Below are 23846 nucleotides of genomic sequence, written 5' to 3'. Positions count from 1 at the left end.
TGGCTCCTGATCCTGGAGAGTTGCCGCAGAGGCACCCGAGCAAGCTCCCTGCCCACCCCTCCGCAATGGCTGCCCATCACACAGACGACAGAAAGGAAGACGAGGAACGAAAAAAAGCCCGTTAGAAAAAACAGTGAGCCAGAGTCCTGGCTGGAAAATTGAGCCCAAGGACAATGTGAGCAGGTCTATTTTTAATCCCCAGCCCAACATGCTGGCGGAGGGGGGATGCCAAGGAACAACAGGCAGTGCCAGGAACAGCGGGGTGTGAGGTTTGCTCAAGGGTTACGCTGGCTGAACAGTAAGTTCGAAGGACAGAGGCAAAGCCATGGTGAGATGGGGCTGTGTGTACCACAGGCGGCCCTGCCAGCATACCCTGTTGCCCTCCTCTGACCCACAACATGCTGGGACTCCCTAGCCCCATCCCTTGCTGAACAGGAGGTTTTCTGTTCTGGGCCTTTCTCATACCCTGCCAACAGCAGGGCAAAGGGCAGGCCAAGCAGTCTCTGTCTGGGATTTCAACCCCTTCTCACCGTAGGTAGTTGATGGAGAGGTTCAGCTCCCGGATGTCAATGTGGACGGAACCCTTGGGAATCTGGATCACCTCCTCGTAACCTGCGATATATCATGAGGTGATGAAAAGAGATGTTGAGCCTCTGAGCCCACCGTCAACCCCATTCTCGCACTAGATGGGAGTACGTGCCATCCCGTGACATGTGGGTTAAAACATTAAACAAGGTACTGGCAGTGACAAGGTGTTTGTTTAGCCACCCATCAAAACTAAACAGAATGGGGAGGAGGGCAGGAATTTGACACTTTGTGCCAGTGGTGGCTGGGACATGGCTTGGTCAGCAAAGGGTGATATGCTCCCTGCTTTCAGCCTGGTCCTACCCTTTGGGCTGGTTCCCTGGGATGTCCCTGCCTGTTCCATGTGTCCCTAGAAGCACTGAAGCCAAGATGCCCCTAGTGAGGAGGGGCCCCAGGATGGGTGACACTGGTTGTGCTGGCAGGGCTGCTGCTCCCTACCTCCCTCTGGCAGGGACTGGTTGAAGATGCCCTCGACGGTCTCGCAGGAACTGCCATCTCCCCCGCACACACGGCACTTGTCCTCCTTCACATCAGAGCCCAGGACACGGTCACAGCCCACATGCTGGAAGAAGGAGCAGCGGGCAATTAGTGAACCTGGTGGGGCCCTGTCCTCCCACACCCCAGCTGCAGTGTCCCAGGAGCAGGGAACTCCCTGGGCTCTGTTTCGCTCCCCTCCATTGCCCTGGCATGCCCCGGTCTGCAGACACATGCAGAGCAGAGGCATGCCCACGCTACCTCTACCCACACTGGCTCTGCCCTTGCCTCAAGCCCATCCCAAAGCCCGGCTGCACCTTGCACTCCCCATTGACACAGATGTCATTGGAGTCCTGCCGGCACGGCGTCCCATCCACCACAGCTGCGGCTCTCTCCGTGTAGAAGTTGAAGCCCTCAGCCAAGCAGTTGAGGGAACAGGCTTTCACACCCCCTAGGAAAGAGGTGGAGGTTTAAATGATGCCACCGAGGAGAAAGAGAAAGGATGTGGAGAGACAGACCTTGCCCTCGGTCTCCCCATAGGCTCATCCTGCACCTGGCCTGGCTGCTCAGCTCCAGGTGACCAGGAGGACGTCCCCACCATGAGGAGGGGCTCATGGAGATACCAAGACATCTTCATAGTGATCAGCACCAAGGCATGACCCTTGAACCAGATGCTGACACATGGTGAGACGCTGTCCTTTCTGCACATCCTGGGGAACTATGTGACGGGGAATGAAACAATCTGACCTGCTCTTACGTGGTATCAGTCACTCCTGGGCCACCTGGCACCTTACGAAGGCTGTTGTGGCACTCGTGCTCACTTTACAGGCAGGGAAATTGAGGCAGCAGTTCTAAAGCAACTTGTCTAAGATCAGGCCAAAAGCTAGAACTGAACTGTCTCCTTAGTTCCAGTCCAGTTTCTCAACCACTACACAACACAGCCAGAGAAAGCATTTCTTTCTGTCCAGAACTGGTGGGAACTGAGCCATTCACAGCAGAGAAGGTGACAGAAGTATGAGGAGGAAGGGGAAGGATGCTCAAGTTACAGCTGAAATACCTGCTTCATAGCAGCCTTTGCCAAAGCACCAGCTAAAGAACAAAAAAGCTGGGTATCTGGATATTTGCTTACGGTGCTTGGAAACAGGACTGGTTATGGAGGAAGGAAACTGGAAGGAGAGACCTGAGCACAGCAGTTTCCTCTCTGCTGTCATTGGATTTTAGTGAACAGCCCAAGGAGCTCCAACAGCCTGCAGGACCCTGGCAGAGAGCAAGTCCTGGCAGTTTGCTCCTGCAGGCACTGGCTGCAGACACAAGCTGCCTCCCAGAGCTGGGAAGCCCCTAAATTGTAGCAACCGAAATCTTAAAAATCTGCAAGTCGTTATTGCACATCAAAGGGCAGATGGAGGGGAAGGGTGGCCCAGCTGTGCCTGGGAGCACCCGAATGCAGCTAGGGGGAAGGAAGAAGAGTGAAGCTGGGGGAGGGAGGAACAGGAGGAGACATGAGAGGGGAATTCAGCTGCTTGGAGGCATGCTGTCAAGCAGGATGCCTGGGCAAGCCCCTGGAAAAGGTACATCAACCCTTCTTCTGGAGAGCCAAACACTCTGCAGCACCCTGGGCTCTCTCCTGCCTCCGAGGGAGCACCAGAGCCACCAAGAGGGACAGCGCAGCAGGCATGGCCCTGAGAACTCACGGCCATCTGCCATGGCATGCCTGTGCCCCAGGTCTGCCCTGACAGGCCTCAGGTGTAAAACATCAGTGGCAGGGTTAACAACACGATCCACACACCCGTAGCATCCACAGAGCACAAGCTGGTCCTCAGCACAAGCCTCTGCAGGCGTTCAGCAGTGGATGCGCAGGCTCTGCAGTGCCTGAACTATCTGTGCAGAGGTGGGTGCCCCACGGAAGAAGAGCCTACTTCCAGAAAGTGACTGGGACCTCCTCAGTGTGCCCAGCAAAAGTTACAAATTCACTGGCAACTGAGGAAAAAGCTGCAGACCCAACCATACTGCCCTGAGCAGCACATGATCTGCCACAAGCTCTGTACAAATCCCAGCCTGCTGCCCCCAGGTAGGTGAAACCCCTGGGCACTTCTCAGTGTGCTCCTTGGTTTTGGGATGAGCAGTGTGAGGTCAGTAAGAGCCAGGTCTGCTGCAGGTACTGTCTACCTGCTACGCTGTGCCTCAGAGGATGTTTTGTTCCTCCTGCCTGCCCTGTCCCATAGAAGAATTAAAGTGCGTTACAATTTATAATGAGCAATCTCCTGTTTTCTGCAAGCCCCTGCTCCTCCCTATCCCTCTCCCAGCCCCATGAGCCATTTCTCTCTCCCTTGGCTCTTGCATCTGCCAAGAGCAAAATGAATAACTAAGCGAATAAAACAAAATAAACAAACAATTAAAGCTGCATTCCACAAGGTATCTGCTGACTGCTGGGCTCCGAAAGGCTGAGCTCAGCACTTCTCACTGGGGCTGTCTTTCGCTCCTGGGGTCTGGGCTCCAGGGCCGTTATAAATCACCGCCAGGAAAACATGCCGTACTGGCCCCACACAAAACCCAACCTCAGCGTGCCAGTGACCCGGCAGCTGGCGCCAGGCTTCCAGTGGTGGCTTCATCCCTTCCCAAATTCACCGTGGGACTGGTGCCCTCCTCCCCTCCCAGCTGCAGGGTGTGGGTGCTGTGTGGTTGGGAGGTTTCCCATCTAGCAAGGGACATCGCTGTGGGGCTGGCGTCTGATGGCTCTGATGGGTGGTGTATGGCGCAGGCACCCTCGCACTGCCATGCCTTTTGGCGATGGGGTGGCTGGAGGGTGCAGCACTGAAGGTAGTGGCCAAGCTCAGTGGGGGAAGAGGCCCAGCCAGAGTGGTGAACGTCTCCTGGCACGGGGACACAGGCTCAAAAGCAACCTGCAGAGCACAGTCACTACCAGCTGGAAGGCAGATGAGTGCCCGTGCTGCAAAGTCCTGCCATATCACTCAGACTTGGGCAAATAAATCTGTTGGGAAGGGTGACAGTGTTGATCCTTTAATGCTGCCACAGTCCCAGCTGACCTGAGGGCCCAGCGTGGACAGCCCACACCAAAAGCTGATGCTGCTAATGCTGACAGGGGTCTGAGAGACAGGTGGGGGTCAGGGCACATCTCTATGAAAGCTGGGAGCTGGCACTTGACACCCCCCCCACACCCGACCAGTCTGAGGAGCTGCCACTTCCAGCCCCTTCACTTGTGTGAATGGGGACACATCACTTTCCTGCCTAGTGCTTCAGTTTCCCCCCTTGACACTGCAGGGAAAGACACTGATACCCTTTGACACCAAATAAGTGAAGTTTCAGTGCCAAATAACATATTCCCTCATGACCCTTAGGCAAAGCCAATCTGAAATAGCTGACACAGGGAACTCCCAGATCCCTTCTAGACGTGGACACACTCACAGCCTCCTGAGAAGAGGACAGATTTCATCACCTTATTTTATAGGAGAGGAAGCAGGGAGAGGAAGGGGCTTATTTGAGAGCCAAAGCAGAAATCAGTCACCACCAGATTCAAATACAAAGGCCAACATGCAACTGTCCAGCTGTCCCCTGGGCTCAGGCTGGTACTCAGACCACTGGGGATGAGAGAGGTCCAAGCAAGGGCATATCCAGCCTGCAGGGTTATCTTCCACCTTGGCATCCATTGGGGTCTTTGTGTGACTTACTGCTTTGCAATTTTATTACATTTTTATTGATCCATCCCCTGCAGCCTTAGCACATCTGCTCCGGCTGCAGGAGCCCCACTGGGAGGTATGCTTATTTACACAGCTGTGAAGGATTTCCCCAGTCAAGTTCATTAACTACATGAAGGAGACGCACTGTTCTTTCTCATTATTAAGAGATTTCGGCCACAGAGGCCTCTTCCCGCCCCCTCTCCTTGCTAGACGCTTTGCAGGACACACAAGGACTGACCTCGGAAGAGGGGAGCACTGCTCTCTGCAGGATCCCCCAGTTCAGATCCCCTCCGCTCATTTGGAAGCTGAAGCTTTACCTGGCTGCCCCTTTCCTCCCCCACTGGATACCAGACACTACCAGGGAAAAGAGCCCTGGACAAAACACAGTGGCACTTTGCATTGCTTTAACAACTCACTTTTCTTGTTTTTGTGTTTGCTCACTCAATAATTAAGAACTAGTCAGACTCCAGGAAAGAAGCTAAACATCTCCAACACTGCTGGAATTGGTTCTGGCAGAACAAAGAAGTTAAAGAGCAGATTGCACAGAGCTGAGTGATAAAGGGCAGGGGCACAGCAGGACAGCCATGGCCCTGCACTGGAAGAGAAGCCTTTCAATCTGCAGTCGTGTGAAGGGAAGGCAATACGCCACAGGGACACAGCCTGCAGGACCTGGACCCACAGAGTGACTAGCTGCCCACCAGACCACTTGGACCACCAGACTTGTCCCTGCAGAGAGCAGGGAAGTCAAAGCCCCGCATGACTCTGGCCCAGCTCTGTGCAGCACCAGACCCTGCAGCACTCACCTCCCCGGTATGTCTTCCAGGTGTAGTACTTCCCTCGGAAAGGGACATTATCAAACTCAGCGCACTGCAGCTCTCGGAAGTCCTGGGAGCCCGGCGGGCAGTCCTGCAGCCACAGAGCCAGAGATTAGCATGTTGGTGAGAGCAGCTGCCTTATCTGCTAGGGCAGGAGCTGCTACAGGGCTCCCAGCAGTGACTACCACCAGCCCTTCAAGGAGATGGACACCAGCTCTGACAACAGGTCAGTGCTGTAGTATGGCAGGAGCAACCTCCTCATAAAGCTAAACACTATTTGAAGACTAATGGCATGAACTGTTGGCTCCCAGCTGGCCTGTCTGCAGATGCAATGCTTGCTCTTGCAAGCAGTCGTTTAAAAGCTAGATGCATTATGGAGGCACCTATTTTCCTTGCTAACAGCCCATGGACATTAAAGCTATCATTTCCCAGGTCCAAAGCTTAATTATGCTTCCTTGCAGCACAGGTATTTCTCCTTCCTCCCCTTGAGGAGGAAGCCCCGCCCCTGGGAAACCTGGTGTTATTAACAGTCTTTCATCAGCGGCTCTCACCCCACTGGGCTTGCACTCAGAGCACAAAGCAACCGCTGTTCTGTAGGTGCTGGAAGCCTCCAATCTCTCCGTGTTTTCCGTGTTATCTTTTGGGGCCCCTTTTTGATGCTGAAGCCCTGCAGGTCCATACCACCCACCTGCCCTCTGAAGGCGGTACTCAGCAGGCATGCACCGTCCTGCTCAGCTTTTCCCACCTTGGCATCGCTGCCAACACAGCACAGCTCGTCCCCACCCAGCCCCACAGCCTTGTTCCTGGGTCCCACAGCAGCACCTAACACCCCACAGCCATGGAAGGAGCTTATTGCTACCTCCCTGCTGTGGCACAGGGCTCCCAAAGGCCTTCTCACCCCCTGCTGCTCCTCTCTGCAATCCTGATGGTACTCACGTCGGTGTTACAGGACCGGTAGCGCTTCCGCTCTCCCAGGCAGTACTTGCCTCCGATCGTGGGCCTGACAAATCAAGGATGAGAGGAGAAAAGCAGCTCAGGAGAGTGAGTCAGTGCTAGTAGAAGTTGGCTGCTCCAACCCTGTGGGAACACCATGGCTTTTCCCTCCCTGCTCTGTTGCAAGGAACAGTCCTGCCTGGAGAAATCCACACGCTCAGCTTCAAGTGTGCAATAGAACTGTCCGAGCAGCTTTGGGTCTGTCACTGCAGACCCACTGCCAAATGTGACAGTAACAAGCTGTCTTTGAAAGCAGCACATGGGTAGAGCTGAAATTTACACACAGGAGCTGAGACTCAGCAAACTCAGTCCTCCCCAGTCTACACTGAAACTGGGCGCAGGGCTTTTGGGTGCCATCTTCCCCATCGACCTGAGCAGTGGTGCCACAGAGCCAGGACAAGGCAGGGCTGCACCAACAAAGCTGCATCAACATACACCTACCGCGGGCTGTCGCAGTGGCGAATGGATGATGATACGCCTCCACCACACGTCCTGCTGCACTCTCCCCAGGATGACCAGGCTCCCCAGGCACCATCCACGCCTTCTGGTCGGGTGCCGAAGGGCACACATTCCCTCTTGTAGCACCACTGGGGAGAGACAGAGCTTCAAAGACCCTGAGCACACGTTCTCCTACTCCTAGATAGCTTCCTGGCCTCCATTGGGCGTGGGAGGCTGTTCAGGGCTCCCATCTGATGATCCCTCAAAATCTGAACTCTGAGCTGCACTGGCCTTGGAGCCAAGTTTGTTGCTGCAGAGGGCACCAGCCTCTCCCTGGGCACCTTCTTGTCTGAGTTACAGTGTCACCACATGTATGCGCTGCATACTTGGGGTTAGCAGGGATGCTCATGCAAACTTGCTTCTGAAATATTTCTCTTGGACCTAGAACAGATCCTGCACCCCCTGGAGTCAACAGTGATGCAAGGAGAAGGACATTGCCAGACCCGCTGCCGTTCTCTGGGCATGATGCCGGACACCATGCCTTGGGGGCCAAGATAATCCCAGGAAGGAAGAAACTGCTGTGTGCTCTTTCCAGGGCCTGATAACCCACCCTGGAGCTACTGGCACAGCCTCTCCAACTCCTTTCAAGCCAGGCTCTCCACGGGTAGTGCAGTCGGCAGAGAAAAATAAACCAGGGCCTCCCAGGACGCCCAGCTGGCGACCCGCTTGTACAGCCGCGCGCTTCCAAAGGTGTAATGCTGTGCAGAGATGCTCAGCAGGTATGGCCCTTCTGGGGTCCCTGCTGATGGCCTGGCTGCAGCCCTAGGCTACAGGTGCAGGGACTGCTGGTTCTGCAAGCAGAGCCTGGTAGTCTGCAGACCCCACAACCTCCAAAAGCATCAGCGATCAGCTCTGCCCCAGCTCTCTCTCCTGCAGTGAGCACAAAGACATGCAAGACCAGATAGGTCTCGGGGCACACCAAGAAAGAGTAAAGAAATCCAAAACAAAGGACATTTGTCAGGGAAGGACCCAGCAAGACCAGGAACCTTCTGTCTGAGTACCACAAACTCATCCTATCTCTCCTTTAATTTTGCATAACTTGATTGTTTTCTGCAACCTATTCCTTCCCTCCGTTCTCCTCAGCTAAAATGGGGGATGCCAAGGCAGAGCTCAGAGCTGCTCCAGCCACAGATGAGGTCTGAGGGCTCAGCGGGCAGGTGGGCACATGGAGCGGCTCCACAGGAGCCACCAGCCAGCAGCTCCTGCTGGCAAAGGTGCAGAGACTTAAAGCAAAAGTGCATTTAGTTACATTAGCCATGCAAATAAAACCACTTCTGAAACATGAATTAATACAAAAGGATAAACTGAAGCACTGGATGGTAACTGGGGGTTCAAACTGATTCCCTATCTTCAATGGGAATAGATTCTGAGTTCTGGGTGCTCTGAATACTTTCACTTCACTTATCCTAGGACTTCTGAGGAACCCTGGTTAGAAAACGAGTACGTGGGGGTAAAAATAGATATTTGAAAGAGGGGAAAGCTAGTTAAAAATCACTAGGAGAAAAAATTGCCATTGTATACGGTGAATCTCAAGCAGCAGGGATGTTCAGCCCCAGGAGCTGTCTAATCCCCTTCGACTGAATTTCCAGTAGAACTAAGCCAACTGTTCGCAAAGAATAATGCATTTGTCAAAGCCATCTGCTTTCCTGCACACAAACTTCTCCATCTTCTTAAGGATTTTAATTTTTTTCTTGAATTTCTTGGAATTAGTTTTTCCTCTAGTGGAAAAACATATGTCCATTTTATGGTGAATGTCCCAACCCTGATTCTCCATTGTCCCAATTATTAGTTACAGCTTGCACAGGCACTGTGAGTCATTAATACTTTGTTTAATAGTTTCACACTCACTCTGCGCTGGTGCAAGTGGGAGTTGGAGCTACAGGGAAAGAGAGATGAAAGATTTCAAGTCAAAACTATTCAAATACATGGCATGAAAAATTCCCACCTTCCCCTCTCAACTGAGTGTGAAAAATGAAGGTCTAACGATACCTAGCCTTAGTTTTTCACAGAATCACAGAATTCTAGGTTGGAAGAGACCTCAAGATCATCGAGTCCAACCTCTGACCTAACGCTAGCAGTCCCCACTAAACCGTATCCCTAAGCTCTACATCTAAACGTCTTTTGAAGACTTCCAGGGATGGTGATTCCACCACTTCCCTGGGCAGCCTGTTCCAATGCCTAACAACCCTTTCAGTAAAGAAGTTCTTCCTAACATCTAACCTAAAACTCCCCTGGCTCAACTTAAGCCCATTCCCCCTCGTCCTGTCACCAGGCACGTGGGAGAACAAACCAAGCCCCACCACGCTACAGCCTCCCTTGAGGTACCTGTAGAGAGCGATAAGGTCGCCCCTGAGCCTCCTCTTCTCTCTGGGCTGAACAAGCCCAGCTCCCTCAGCCGCTCCTCGTAGGACTTGTTCTCAAGGCCCCTCACCAGCTTCGTCGCCCTTCTCTGGACCCGCTCAAGCACCTCGATGTCCTTCTTGTAGCGAGGGGCCCAAAACTGAACACAGTACTCGAGGTGCAGCCTCACCAGAGCCGAGTACAGGGTCACTGTACTCAATCACTTCCCTAGCCCTGCTGGTCACACTGTTCCTGATACAAGCCAGGATGCCGTTGGCCTTCTTGGCCACCTGAGCACACTGCTGGCTCATAATCAGGGACTATCCACCATCACTCCCAGGTCCTTCTCTGCCTGGCAGCCTCTCCACCATTCCTCTCCCAGCCTGTAGCTCTGCTTGGGTTATTGCACCCCAGGTGCAGGACCCGGCACTTGGCCTTGTTGAACTTCATGCAGTTTGACCTCAGCCCATCGGTCCAGCCTATCCAGATCCTCCTGCAGAGCTTTCCTACCTCAAGCAGATCGACACACGCACCTAACTTGGTGTCATCTGCAAACTTTGAGGGTACAACTCAATGCCCTCGTCCAGATCATTGATGAAGATATTAAGAGGACCGGCCCCAGCACCGAGCCCTGGGGGACGCCACTAGTGACTGGCCTCCAACTGGACTTGGCTCCATTTACCACGACTCTTTGGGCCCGGCTAGCCAGCCCAGTTTCTAACCCAACGAAGCGTGCGCCAGTCCAAGCCAAGAGCAGCCAGTTTCTTGAGGAGAATTGCTGTGGGAGACGGTGTCAAAAGCCTCTGCTGAAGTCAAGGTAGACCACATCCACAGCCTTTCCCTCATCCACCCAGCGCGTCACTTTGTCACAGAAGGAGATCAGGTTCGTCAAGCAGGATCTGCCTTTCATAAACCCATGCTGACTGGGCCTGATTGCCTGCTTCCCCTTCAAGTGCTGCATTGATGACTCTCAGGAGGATCTGCTCCATGAGCTTCCCTGGCACTGAGGTCAAACTGACAGGCCTGTAGTTTCCCGGGTCTGCCCTCCGGCCCTTCTTGTAGATGGGCCTTCACATTTGCTAGCCGCCAGTCAACTGGGACCTCCCGCCGATCGCCAGGACTGCTGATAAATGATGGACAGTGGCTTGGCCAGCTCCTCTGCCAGTTCTCTCAGTACCCTTGGGTGGATCCCATCCGGCCCCATCGACTTGTGCACATCTAAGTGCAGTATAGGTCACCAACCAGTTCTTCATGGATAGTTGAGGGGCCACATCCTGCTCCCCATCCCCTTCCACCAGCTCAGGGTACTGAGTATCCAGAGAACAACTGGTATTGCCGCTAAAGACTGAGGCAAAGAAGGCATTGAGCACCTCTGCCTTTTCTCATCTCTTGTAACTAAGTTTCCCCCCGCATCCACTAAAGGATGGAGATTCTCCTTAGTCCTCCTTTTTGTGTTGATATATTTATAGAAACGTTTTTTGTTATCTTTAATGGCAGTAGCCAGATTGAGCTCCAGATGAGCTTTGGCCTTCCTAATTTTGTCCCTGCACAGCCTCGCTACCTCCTTAAAGTCCTCCCTAGTGGCCTGCCCACTTTTCCAAAGATTATAAACCCTCTTTTTTCTCCTAAGATCAAGCCACAATTCTCTGTTCAGCCAGGCTGGTCTTCTTCCCCGCCAGCTCGTCTTTGGGCACGTGGGGACAGACCGTTCCTGCGCCATTAAGATTTCCCTCTTGAAGAGCGCCCAGCCTTCCTGGACCCCTCTGCCCTTCAGAACCGCCTCCAAGGGACTCCACCAACTAGTGTCCTGAGCAGCTCAAAGTCAGCCCTCTGAAAGGTCCAATACAGCGGTTTTACTGGTCCCCTTCCTGGCCTCGCCAAGAATAGTGAACTCCACCATTTCGTGGTCACTCTGCCCAAGACAGCTCCCGACAATCACATCCTCCACCAGTCCTTCTCTGTTTGTGAAGAGAAGGTCTAGCGGGGCACCACCCCTGGTAGGTTCACTAACCAGCTGCGTCAAGAAGCTGTCTTCCACGCTCTCCAGAAACCTCCTAGACTGCTTTCTCAGGGCTGTGTTGTGCTCCAGGATATGTCAGGGAAGTTGAAGTCCCCCACGAGTACAAGAGCTGACGATTTTGCAACTTCTGTCAGCTGCCTGTAGAACTCCTCATCTGTCTCCTCATCCTGGTTCGGCGGTCTATACCAGACCCCGACCAGGACACTAGCCTTGTTGTCCCTGCCGATCCTAACCCAAAGGGACTCGACCTTGTCATTCCCATTTCACAACTAGATATAAAACATGTTACTAAACTACCAACCATTCTGAGGAATCTGAGGCAAAATCACTCTTCTCGGGACACCCATGAGGCCCCAGCAGACCTGAAAACAAAACAACTTGCCTAAAGCATTTGCCATTGCATGACACTGCATCACTGTACCTCCCAGGTGAGACCGAGCAGCTGACTGGAGAAGGGACTTCATATACTGTATTTCTAGCAATATTTGAGTGTGATTAGGGGTGCTGGCTGTCCCTGGCACACCCAAGCTCTCTGTGCATTGCTGGGGAGGGTGGGGGTTCCTGCAGGCTCTTGAAGCCAGGGGGAGGACAGTCTGGCGGGTGCTCTTGAATCAGCTCCATGCTCATCAATGCAAACAATAATCACAGTTATTGCTGGACGAGAGATTCAACCACTGTCAACTCGCCACGGTGCCCCAGGCATCCTTACCCCCTTTTCAATGGTGTTGGTTTGGCATATGGTCCCCTCTGCAGCAGGGATGCTGTTGGTTATGCAGCGGTTGCTTTTACTCAGACACCATAACTCACTGCAGACTTCCTGCAAAGAGAGAGATTTTGGGGGAAGAGAGGGAGAGGGAGGAAGAAAGAGACAAAGACACAGAGCCAAGGTTCGGATTCACCCGTGCTGAGGCTGCAAGGCTGGGACAGCAGCACCCTGGGGCAGCGAGTCCCCTCTCCAGGGCTCAGGGACATTTCCTTTACTGGGTCTTCACTCTGGAGGCTGAGCACAAGGGCCCGTCTGCAGTGCCTGTCCTGAGCATCCCTCTGCCAGGTGGATTCAGATCTGCCTCTGAGGGAAGCTGGGGCTCCTGGGGAATGCGAGCACGGCACAGATGGCTTAATGTCACATCTGCCATCTCCTGCTTCAGGAGCGCACTGCTAGTCAGGGTTAGATCACCTTGTGTTCTTGTACTCTCCAGCCAGCCTAACAGTGCTAAAAGGAAGACCCATCTGGAAGATTCATGGCTGCTTTCAGGATAGTAAGAACAATGCCAGGTACTGCACTAGCCCCTGAGCAGCTCCAGAAGTGGGCATTTCAGCTTGCTGTCTCTGTTAGGTCCTGGGTGCAGCTGGGTCCACGGAGTGAAAAGGGCTGGGGACTCCAGACCTTCTTCACAGAGGTTTCCTGAGATGCAGATCCTGAGCTCTGTACCATCCTGACCTCTTGGAGCACAAGCAGATAAAAAACTTCCCATGGCTGCTCCAGTTCGTCTATTAGTCAATTCAAAACCCACCCAAATATTAGGTCCATGTCTGAGACTCTGAAAATTCATCACAGCTGCTAAACTAGAAAGTCCACGTCCTTTGAACCTGCTTTGCCACTAAATGGGCCAGAGTGGACTTAAAGTCCTGCAGACTGCAAAGGAGCAGCTAAAAAGCAGAGCTGAGTTTCAAGCCTGACAACACCCGGATCTTATCTTACTGAAATAAGACTTTGGAAAACTTCCTGCTTTACAGAGAGAGCAGCTGCTGTGACTTTGGTTATATTTGAAGGTATTAAACAGATTTGCATTGTCAATAAATAACATTGAGCCATGAGAGCAGAGCCCAAGCAGTCCCAGTTGTCGCTCATGTGCTCCAGCTCCCTGGGGCCACTGGCCATGCTGATGGTGCATGCCAACCTACTATGTTCTGTGCTGAATGCTTGGGTGCTGGCACAGCGACTGCCTGGCTGCCGGCTGGCTCCACAGCAGCACAACCCCACCACAGCCCTGCTGGTCAGGTAGCAGCTCATTCATTGCAGCTCTCAGGCTGGCTTTAGCCCTCCAGCAAGCAATTCCTTGGCCCCAACAAAGGCTGTGCTCTGAACAGTAACTGAGACCCGCCATAGGATGAACTGATTCAATGACTGGGAATCCTCTGTGCTGGTACCAAGAGGTGTGAAAATACAAGCCCAGGAGTTTTGCTCTTCCCTCTTGTTTGTGGGGCTGCATGCACAGAGCGGCACAGGGTGATATAACTTAGGGAAAACACTGCAAGTCTGCACCACAGAACTCAGTTCCAAAACGCAAACCGGGTTTTGGTTTCTACCTCTGTCACCAAAGCCCAGCTACAACTGGTTTAACCAAGGAAAAGATTGTCTCTCCCAACTTACAAGACATCCATCCCTTCATATTGTGCTTGTGGAGCCAGTACAACTATTGGGAAGTAAAAGTTCCTGTTTTTCTACTGTCACCACCAGAAAGGACTTCCAGCTTCAACAGTTACATCTGTTCACTTTGTCCTCATTGATTTTGTTAATAATCTGCTCTGTACTGGCATGGGAATGGAGTAGGCCAGGAAAGAAAGGTATGCTGATGTGTTTGCACCATCCCCCTTGAGTTCATTTATATGGGACATGGGATGAGTGGATGTACACATTTGCACAGATTTATATACTCTTGAGCCCTTCTGCTCTTTGGGCTTCTCCCAGACATGCATGACAGGCTGGGCTAGAAGGGTCATCACAAGGACATCTTGTGCTTTTGTGATCCTTGTGTATACACAGGAAGAGCCCACCCGAGTTAAAAATGATCTGGGAAACAAGCATGTAACGTGGCAACTTTCCATTCCACTGCCTCTGGGTCAGATGAGGAGGGTACTGACTGCAGTCAGCAGTGGGTGGATACATACACATTCATACCCATCAGACAAGACAGATGCCCACTTATCTCACTGCTGGATCCTCTGCTTTCTCTAGGGGAAAGTGGATGCTCTATGGAGTTCAGTCAGCCTTTAGTGCACACACATCTCCCTTACCACTACGCTCAGATAGCTGGCAATGTCCTGTTTGTTAAATACAGAAAAATGTCAGGCTGAGAGGCAGGAAGACGCTTTCTCCTGAAACCATCTTTCCTTTCAGTGGTTTCCTGTATTCAGCTATCAGGGGATGGCAGTGTGGTGGTGGGGTGGCTTAGGTGGACAGCTGTCCCTCAGGCATACTGCAGCACATCAACCCGCCTCACCTAGAAGAAAGAAGATTCTCCTCCTAAGTCAGTGCGGTGCAGTGTAATGACTTCTAGTAAGGGCTTACAAAAAATACGCGTGTACTAAATCCCCAGTGACAGAGGAGTCTGGGGGCAGAGACTGCAGCTTGGCTTTCAGCTGCAGCCCTTGGGGTCCAGCAGCAACCAACGTATTAGGCAGAGGCAAAAGATCTTTTACCATGAGACTAATCTGATGGAAACTGAGCTGTGGCCAACATTTGTGGACATGGCATGACCTCCTCTGTCCTCTCAAAGGGAAGCAAGGTGAAAAGCTCACAGGGAACGTGCAAAAGTGCCCTTCATTACAAGCAGGACAGAAAAGCGATGTGGGCAGCAGAGGAACGGCCCCATGGCCCTTTGCAGCCCCAGTCCTCCATCCCCTGGGAACAGATAGTAAAGCAGGAAGGCTCTCTACCCCGTATTTACACTGGCGAGATTTAACTCCGTACTGGAAACGGCACTGCTCATCTGCATCGTAGGCCTGTCCTGGAGCCACTGTTGGGTAGATAAAGTCTTGCTTGGGAGGAGCGTTGTTCAGACATAATCCCATCCCAGAGCTAGAAAAAAGAGACAAGAATCAGAGTGTGGAAAGGCTTTTGGGAAAGTGTAGTGGTGGAGGACCAGCAGCATGCCTGGCTCTTAGCTCTCATACTGTTTTGGGGGATAATTTTACTGGCTTCCAGTAAGAAAAACTCTGGGCATAATCAGTGCTGAGAAAGTGCTCTAAAATCTTTCTGTCTGCATCCTCAGGGCTGGGCTTTGGGAAGCACATTCAGCACACGCGACTCTAGAAGGTTTAATCTGAAGGTTTGCAGGCTATTGCCAGCCACCGGCTGTTTCTGCCTGATCCAGGTCTGGCAGATCACATGTGGCAGCAGGCAGGTGGGGTGCGAGCCAGGACTCCACGCTGCTTGCAGAGGCTGGGGGACTGTGGAGCCATTGCTCTCCCACCATACAGCTGTGGATCCTTGGCTGAGAGAGGCTGGAGGTGCTGAGCATGGAGAGCCCCTGCTCTCCAAGCCCATCCTTCATGCCAGAGCTTTGTAGGAATGTCCAAATTTTGCAAGAAAAACGCCTTCCCCCCCCCCCTTTCCTCACTGTTCTAAGCGTCCCTTAAATCATGGCCCCTATCACCACTCCCCCGGCCCCAAGTCCCAGGGTCTCGCACACACCACAGTCCAGGCACAGAGGAGACTCCCCGGGCCGTGCTGTTGCGCGGGGGCGGTGAGAGTGAACCGCAGAGGAGGCCGCCATGAACTTGCCGTCCGCTGGTGGCCCCGCCGAGACCTCAGGGTTACCCAAGGACAACAGCCTCAGCCACAACGCTTTCCCGGCGCTCTCCGTGCAACACGTCTTGCCGTGCATCCAGGGGTCAAAGGCGAGGAGGGCAGGTTTTGCTGCAGCCAAACATGAGCCGCTGGATGTGGAATTTGGTGATAAGCTGCACTGCTCCGGCCAAGCCTTCCAGGACAGAGGGGCATAAAGCAGCCCCTTGGGAAGGTCTGCCATTGTTGCCCCTCTCGTGTTACAACAGCAATGTCTCAGCTTTGGTCTGTGTCAATAAGGGTTTGGTATTCAGACATCCCTGCGTCTGCTCCTGTCACAATGACCCTACACACTGGCTTCTTCCAATTGTAATGAAAGTTCTGTCTAGTCCTTCTGTTACATAGTGCCTGTGTCCTCCCAGAAACCTCAGCAAAACTGACCCTGACTGCTTGTTTTTTGATGGAAACCCTGGGGGCTGCCTGAACTTTTGACAGAGATCAGGGTTGCAGAGGTGTGACCCAGACAAGGTGGCAACATCACAACCTTGGGACTTAGGAGCCTAAATTCCCTCTCCTGAATCCTGAACGTGCTTTGGAAAAAAATAAAAAAAAAAACTTAAGTGCCTTGTTCACCTTGAAACTCTCCTTCTCAGTGTCTGGAGAAGCTGCACACACATTGCAGAACCAGTCCTGTCTCCAGATCCTCCTTCCCCACCTTCCCTTTGATTTCTGGCTGAACTTCAGAAATGTCCAAATGCCTCCAGAAGCTACTGATTTATTTGTAAAGTTTCTGGAAGTAGGGAACCTAAATAAAGGTCTCACAGCTGCACTGTAAATAGGGTTAGTATTGTTAGCAGAAAAGTCTAAGGGAAGGAAAGAAAGCACATGCCTCTTGGGACGGGATTAGGTGCTGGGAGACAAGACAGAAGGTGCATGGGCTGTGTGCTTTGGGGGCTTTTCTTTTGCTTTACCCACTCCTCACAAGGGACAGTGAAAGGCTGGAGATGTGTACTGGTTGTGAAGTGGAAGGAAGGGCAAGGTGAGATGGATTCCTTACTCCAGGAAGCTGGTGATATAATCCCTGCTGCACGTAGACCATACAAATGGGTTGGTCTTCATGGTGATGTGAGCAGCCATCAGTTTGGCTGTTTCTTGCCCACGGGAGCCACAGCTGTTGCCGACCCCATCATGATTCATACCAAACCTAGAAAACATCACCAAGGCATTAGAGAGATGATAAGTTACTGCATTTTCAACACATCAGGATCATCCACAAGGAGGATTTTACAACTCCCCATGGCAGGAACAGACCAACAGGAACCTTTCTCCATGATGGCCACCCTCAGGGACTCTTCCGGCACAGTACTCACGTGTGGCCAATCTCGTGGGCAATGGTGAAGGCTGTGGCCAGCCCAATGTCCTCATTGATGCTGCAGCTTCGTTCTCGTTCGCACATCCCACCCACAGGGGCCAGGCCTAGGAAAGCCAGATGGAAAAGTCCCATAGGGCCAGCACAAAGTATCTGTTGCACTGGGGGACTAAATGATGCACTTCATGCTCACTAACACCAAACACAGCATAACAAGTTTCTTCATACTGGTTTCACTGGTCTTTGGGATCAAGCCATGGGTATTACGGACTGTGGGTACATGGTCACTCAGCATTGACAATAGTTCGGAGAACAGGCTCCAAAATGCTAAAGATGGGTCAAAACCCACTGAATTTCATATCCAAACCTCTGTCTGTGTGCAGAGGAAGAGCAGTCCTTGTCACAGAACCAGCACTGTTGGTGGGGGAACAGGGGACAGTTTTGCCAGGAACCTGGGATCAGCCACACCAGCACTTGGGCATCCAAACCCTGTCGGAGAAGCCTGGACAACTGCGTAACCTGGGATACAGCCTGAGCATCTGCATTTAGTTGTGGCTGACACCCACCACAATCAGAAATCCACCTTAACTCCACCTGGAGGGCTGGACAAGGAGGGTTGGGATTGTGGCAGTGGATTCCCCTGACCCCCTGCCCATACCCTGTCCCACTACCACAGGCTGTGCCCCACTGCTCAGGGCTGGGGAAGAGACAGTCTCCATTACAGGAATGGGTTGAGCTGTCACAGCCCCTCCAGCTTCCACCTCTCCCAGGTACCACAGCCGCACCAGGTCAGAGATCCACCAACTTTTCCTTTTTAACTGCAGTGATTCACAGCAATAATCCCTCCCTGGCTGCTTAGTCTAGACCAGGGCAAGACAAATTAGGAGCTACAGCCAGAGAGAGCTGCAGGGTTTGTCTGTGTCTAGCAGCTTAAATAAAGAACTCCCTTTATAGTCATCACAAAGAAGTCTTATTTCTCTCTGCTAAGCCAGGAATACTCCACTAGGCTATGGACCAGCCCTAGATGCGAGTGGTTCTTAATCATCAGGCTGGACCTGACCCAGGGATATAATGGAGAAGCGTTCCAGAGCCCATCCGTTCTCCGGGTTGCTGCTTTAAGTGTTTACAGAAGAGAGAAGGCTACATGTCCTAGCAGGCTGGAAACTGTGTGCCTGTTCCTTACTCTGCTGCTGGCGCTTGTGGTAGCACTGGGCGAGTGCTTCCCCTTCTCCTGCTCATTAGAAAATGTGGGTGGCACAGCCCTCCCTCACCACACTCCTGAAGATATACATGCTGGTGAGAAGTGCTGCCGAAGGGACAGCCCTCATCACTGCATGAGAGTCTGACAGCAAAAACGCTACCTACCCAGGGTGCCCGCAGGGCTTATTCTTGTAGATGCAAATGTCGTATCTGCAAAGAGAAGGAGAAGACAGCATTAAGAGCATATACAGTTTTGGCAACCCCAAAATCTTTTGCAAACACTTCTCAGTTTTACTATTGCTTTCACATACAAATCAGCAGACATGGCTCACATGATGCTTCTGGAATAGAAAGTACAGACTGTAACAGGTAAGAGATGCTTCTGATCCATATTTTGCAATGCTCACTTTCCCCAGGCTGAGACGCACTGTGTTTTTTAAGGATCCTGCGTATTCGTCACTTAACTACAGAGCAGCGCTGGATGGGGTCAGAGGTTCGTTTTTGATGAAATGTAGTGAGCCAGCAGGGACAACACCATTCCAGCCTTGAAGCTCTGTGGGTTTGGCTGATGGTCCAGCACTGCTCACGAGCATCCAGCACACTCCTGTGAGCCAGCCACTTCTCTTCGGGGAGGCATCAGGCTCACAGAACTGCCCCAGATGATGTGGACAGGGCCAGCCTCATGTCTGTAGACTTAGGTCTGTTAAAGTAAATTGTATCAATCAAATATGTAGTTTTGATTTTATTTTTTAAAACAAGAAAAAATTCAATTTGAAAATGTTTCATTTCACAATTCACTTTAGTTTCATTAAAATGCTAAAGTGATTTTTTACATTTTTTTTTCAGTTTAGATCTTTACTGAGAATTTTCCAAACAAATTCAATATGGCTTGATTCAAGATGACTCTTCCCTCTGTCCCTGGCCTCCACTTCTAGCCATTGCATCAAGGAATTGACTGTTTGCACATCATTAGCTGCGTACAAGGAAAAGCTAAATGAGGACAGCAAAGTAAAACCTCTTCCAAACCAAAATGCAGTACCCTTGCAAAAGGACACTGGCAGCATCTTCAGAAGATACCTGTTTGGGCCAGAGGGTGAATATTATTATTTAACTGTGGATATGAGCTGCATGCTCTCCCTGCCTTTGTTTACATACCTTCTCCATGTCCTGCCCTGTCCTCAGACTCAAACATTTGGGTCTTTGTAAAGCCTTGGTTGAAAGAGGCAAAGTTATGCTCAAATCCACATGGAGTCAGCAGGCAGGGGAGCCAGTGGCAGCAGTTGGGTTGCTGGCATTGCTCCTTGACCACGAGGTGCATTTCAACCTGAGCATGAGCTGGGCTTGGGACAGCAAGGCTGCTGATGGTGGTGTGGGCCTGGGGGACTCCTGCAGGAGCAGCAGGACCTTCTGACACCACTCACCCCAGTGGACCCACGGGGCCAAAAGCAGGGAAGAAGCAAGCTGACAGCACATGACATATTAAGTGCAACATGTTCCTGATGATGGCTCGTGTCCCTTTGGTCCCTGGTGCTCTCTGGAAGTGTCCAAACCTTTCACCCCAGCAGGAAACTGAGTGAGTGAAAAACATTTGTTGCTTTCTTTCAGGCGGATACGTGAAAGCCTTCCGAGGCTCTGATTTGACACGTCTCCGCAAGAGAAAAAAGCCTGCAGCTCAGCAAGATGTTATCAGGAGACAGGAATTTATTAGTGATGGGGCCGGATGTGCTGGTGTTGTCCAAGCAGCCAGGCAGCGAGTTGCTGAGGGTTAGCTCAAACATCTGGTGCAAGGCTGAAGAATTCGGAGTCGGCATTCGCGTTCTGCACGTGTGGAGGAAAAGCAGAGGCTGCAGCCCTGGGAGGGTGAGGATGGGGCCAAGAAGGCCCTTCATATGCTCCCCCCTGGTGCTGCAAGGCTCTCAAGGGCTCCCTGGGACGCACACAGCTCCTGCTGACACTGGGAACCAGAATGTGAGCATAGCACCAGCAAAAACAGCTGCTGCTTGGAGGCTCCCCTCTTCAGCACTTCCATTGTATGGTTTTCCTTCATTACTTTGAGAAGAAAAAGATAGTGCAACCAAATATTGCCTCTGGGGTTCTTCCTCAGGCTGCTGCCCCTCTGCCCAAGCAGCATTTATGTGGCCACTGGCTCTGGTGCCCAGGGTGCAGCTGGTGTCCAGGTGCTGAGAGCTGGTTTCCTGGCACCTTCCATCCTCCCAGCCATCCCCTCCATGTGCTTCATCCTTCCAGCTTTCTCTTCATCATCCTCTGCCCTTCCAGCCATCCCTCTGCACCCTCTGCTGTTCCAGACTCAAGCATCTATCTATTCTGACAGGAATTATTTGTCCTGCATGTGCAGTTTCAGATGCCTTCATCCAGCTCAGGAGGTCTAATCCAACAGCCAGCTTAATCTGCTGCCCTAGACTGTTGGCACAGGAGTGGAGAGAGACAAGATTCTCCAGGACAGGACTGCTCTTCTCCCAAGGAAGATGGGATTAACTCACTTCAACAGTGATCTATCAGCTACCAAGGAGAGAGCTCAGCCCTACACACAGGCACCTAAAATGAGGTGAGGCAGATCCAGTACTGGCTGCAGATATTCCATCATTGTTGTGATGCTCAGGTCTCACTTATATCCTCTTCTCCATTCGTCACAGTGGAGGCAGATCAGGCTCTCTGTCTCAGTAGGATGCTTGATGTCCAAAGGCTCTGGGGTGGGTTCCCACGCACACCAAACACTGCTGTAGATTGTGCTCCATGGCATTTGCTGGTGCACAAATACCTGTGGCTGCAAACTAAGCTCCTTGAGAGCACAAGGAAGATGGAGGGAAGACAAAGGAGGAGGAGGATGGTTATCTGAACTGCAGCAATCTGTATCGCTGCAAGGGAACTGGCGCATGGCCGGTCTGAGGAACAGCCACTGCCAGGCCAGCTTGTGGGCAAGCATATGAGAGGGAAACTTTGGATGAACTGCTTGGACAGAAGCCAGCTGTACAGAAGACACCCCCCATGAGTTGCTGCCAAGGCTGGGATCAGACTTACCTGGTGATCAGCACTGCAGTGTCATGGTTGGCTATGCCATTCTCGGGGATAGCATTCCCGTTGCCATTCCTGTTCACAATGGGATTCTGCCACTTGCAGAAGCTGTCCAGGGGATTTTCCAGCATGGTGGTTAATCTCCAGTGTGGGCTGGAATGGAAGCAATACAACAGCATGTTCCCAGAGAAGCTCTGATATGAAGGCACTGATGACTTCCATGTCAGCACAGCACTGAAATCAGTCCAGATGCCCTCGGCCTTTAACAGAGGCCATGAGGAAGCAAGATTTTAGGGGGGACTAAAGCTCCTTAAACCTCCCTAAAGCTACCTTATCATAAAACCAGCCCTCAGGACACCCAGAGGTTCCCAGCCCAAAGCCTAAAACCAGGCCGCAGCTGCCTTTGGGAGGGTATGGTGTACCCAGCAGACTGCACTGGGGGGACCTCCTGGGGGTGCCATCCAGGAAGAACACATAGTCCCACAAAGGGAGTGCAGCAGCATGATGGAAGCAGCTTGGCAAAGCCCACCTTACCTGATCCTCAGTGAGGAGAATCAGCCGGGTCACCAGGATATTGACAATATTGCCCAGACTCGAGTCCTGGAAAAGTTTGGCAACCTGACCTCCAAGAACAAGGAAAAGACGAGTCTTAAAATGAGCTCACTAGCTGAGTGGCGGTGCAGTCAGCTGTGAGCAGGCACATGTTGGGCACCCGCCAGAGCAACAGCGCTGATCGTCTGCATGAGTTGTTAGGTCTAAACACAATCCCTTTTAGGAAGTAGAAACAGAATGAGATACCATGTTACTATTTGAACAGCAAAACTTTCTAAACCACATTCAGACCGTGGTGTTTCCTTCTGGGAAGCCTGCAACAATGAAGGTGGGAACCCGCAGCACCTGCTCCTTGTCCATAGCTCAGGTGAGGAAGCCCTGTGGTTCTGGTATTATGCAGGTATGGGGATGAAGCTTTGCTGATTGCCCATCAGCAGGGAACCAGACAGCACACGGTGGGTGTTTACAGCAGATGAAACAGTTAGAAACTGTATTGTTTTAAAATCTGGCATCTGCTTTAGAAATGCAAACTGAGGAAGCCATGAAAAGAGATCCTGCAGAGGACAGGACAAAGAACCATCACAGAGGAGCTTTCATAGGTTTGATGGATAACCTCTAAGCCTATCTCACCTCACAGGAGGACTCACAGCATGACATTATTCAGGCTGTTAATGCATCTAGCCTGGTATCCTGTTGCCAGCAATGACCCAAACGTGATGCTGCAGAGGAAGCTCCTCTGCAGTAACCCAGAGACATAGGCAGTGCTGTATGGAAGAACAGGGGGTATTTCTCCTTACCCTTCATGCTGATCAGACCCCAAGCGTGAGAGCTGACTGTCCTTATGGTTTCCCATGTTTCTCAGTTTGGCTGGCCCCATTTGCAACGCTAATTTGAGATGAGAGATGCTGTTCAAAGAAAGGGCTTTGTTCTCCCAGTCCAGATCTGGCTTGTAGCATGGTCAGACAGGCCAGAGTTTACCACTCCTGAGGTGCCTCCCCCTGTACAACAGAGTCCCTGTAAGCTTTGGAGAATCACTGCTCTGGAGCAGTGGCAGCATGTCAGGATTGCTGCCCAGGAAGAAGCCACTGCAATCCTGAACAGATAGATCTTATTTCCACACTGTTCTCCCTTCATCCTACTTGTCTTGCAGGAAAAGCATGTGGTACCCTTTGCCAAACCAAGACATTTGGGGTTCAGAACAGGATTTATTCCAGATTGCTCTGTGCTGATGGGTATATGAGCCCCTGAGGTCTCTCAAGGTTCATGATGTGGTTATAACACTTACAATATTCATGATGGCCAGGATGTACTGCTCTATGTCCCGCCGGCCGTGGTACCCCACCATCATTTTGTCAGCCACCACCAGGGTCTCCACGTAGCGCTCCGTGCTGACGGATCTCTTCAGGGGCAGCTGGCCTCGGCTGGCTGTGTTGCCTGATGGCTTCAGCGGGGAGGGCTTCAGTGTCCGCAGCCACCAGTGCCTCCCTTTCCAGGGCTTCTCATCTGAGAAAGGAAAGAGATTTTTCTGTTACCTTCCAGCAGTGTTTCAGCAGCATATAGAGGTGAGAGGTGGGACACTATTAAGCTCAGTTTCAGTGCTGAGAAGGAAAGGCATTACAAGGCTTATTATAGCTTATAATTATTATTAATAGACACACTAGACCCAGCAAACACACCCCAGTCCTGGTCCCAGTTTGATGAGCTCTTCCTACTGCAGACCAGGGCCATGCCACTGGTATCCTGCTGCTGTGTGCCACATGGG

At 51.9% G+C, this 23846-nt stretch overlaps 1 protein-coding gene across 1 annotated transcript in view; it reads right to left on the bottom strand.

Annotated features, from left to right (window-relative positions):
* ADAMTS10 (ADAM metallopeptidase with thrombospondin type 1 motif 10) overlaps nucleotides 1-23846 on the bottom strand; it is a 57325-nt gene that overhangs the window by 6582 nt on the left and 26897 nt on the right. The window contains 15 exon segments of the mRNA XM_032203956.1: nucleotides 534-612; nucleotides 1024-1147; nucleotides 1377-1510; nucleotides 5558-5660; nucleotides 6506-6569; nucleotides 7004-7149; nucleotides 12130-12237; nucleotides 15081-15222; nucleotides 16988-17134; nucleotides 17301-17412; nucleotides 18672-18709; nucleotides 21539-21648; nucleotides 21650-21685; nucleotides 22067-22150; nucleotides 23370-23587. Of these exon segments, the coding sequence (XP_032059847.1) occupies nucleotides 534-612; nucleotides 1024-1147; nucleotides 1377-1510; nucleotides 5558-5660; nucleotides 6506-6569; nucleotides 7004-7149; nucleotides 12130-12237; nucleotides 15081-15222; nucleotides 16988-17134; nucleotides 17301-17412; nucleotides 18672-18709; nucleotides 21539-21648; nucleotides 21650-21685; nucleotides 22067-22150; nucleotides 23370-23587 (1645 nt within the window).

This window comes from Aythya fuligula, chromosome 26 (genome assembly GCF_009819795.1).
Source record: "Aythya fuligula isolate bAytFul2 chromosome 26, bAytFul2.pri, whole genome shotgun sequence".
Taxonomy (NCBI): domain Eukaryota; kingdom Metazoa; phylum Chordata; class Aves; order Anseriformes; family Anatidae; genus Aythya; species Aythya fuligula.
Note: the sequence above shows the minus strand (reverse complement) of the source record. Positions and strands in the feature narration are given on the sequence as shown.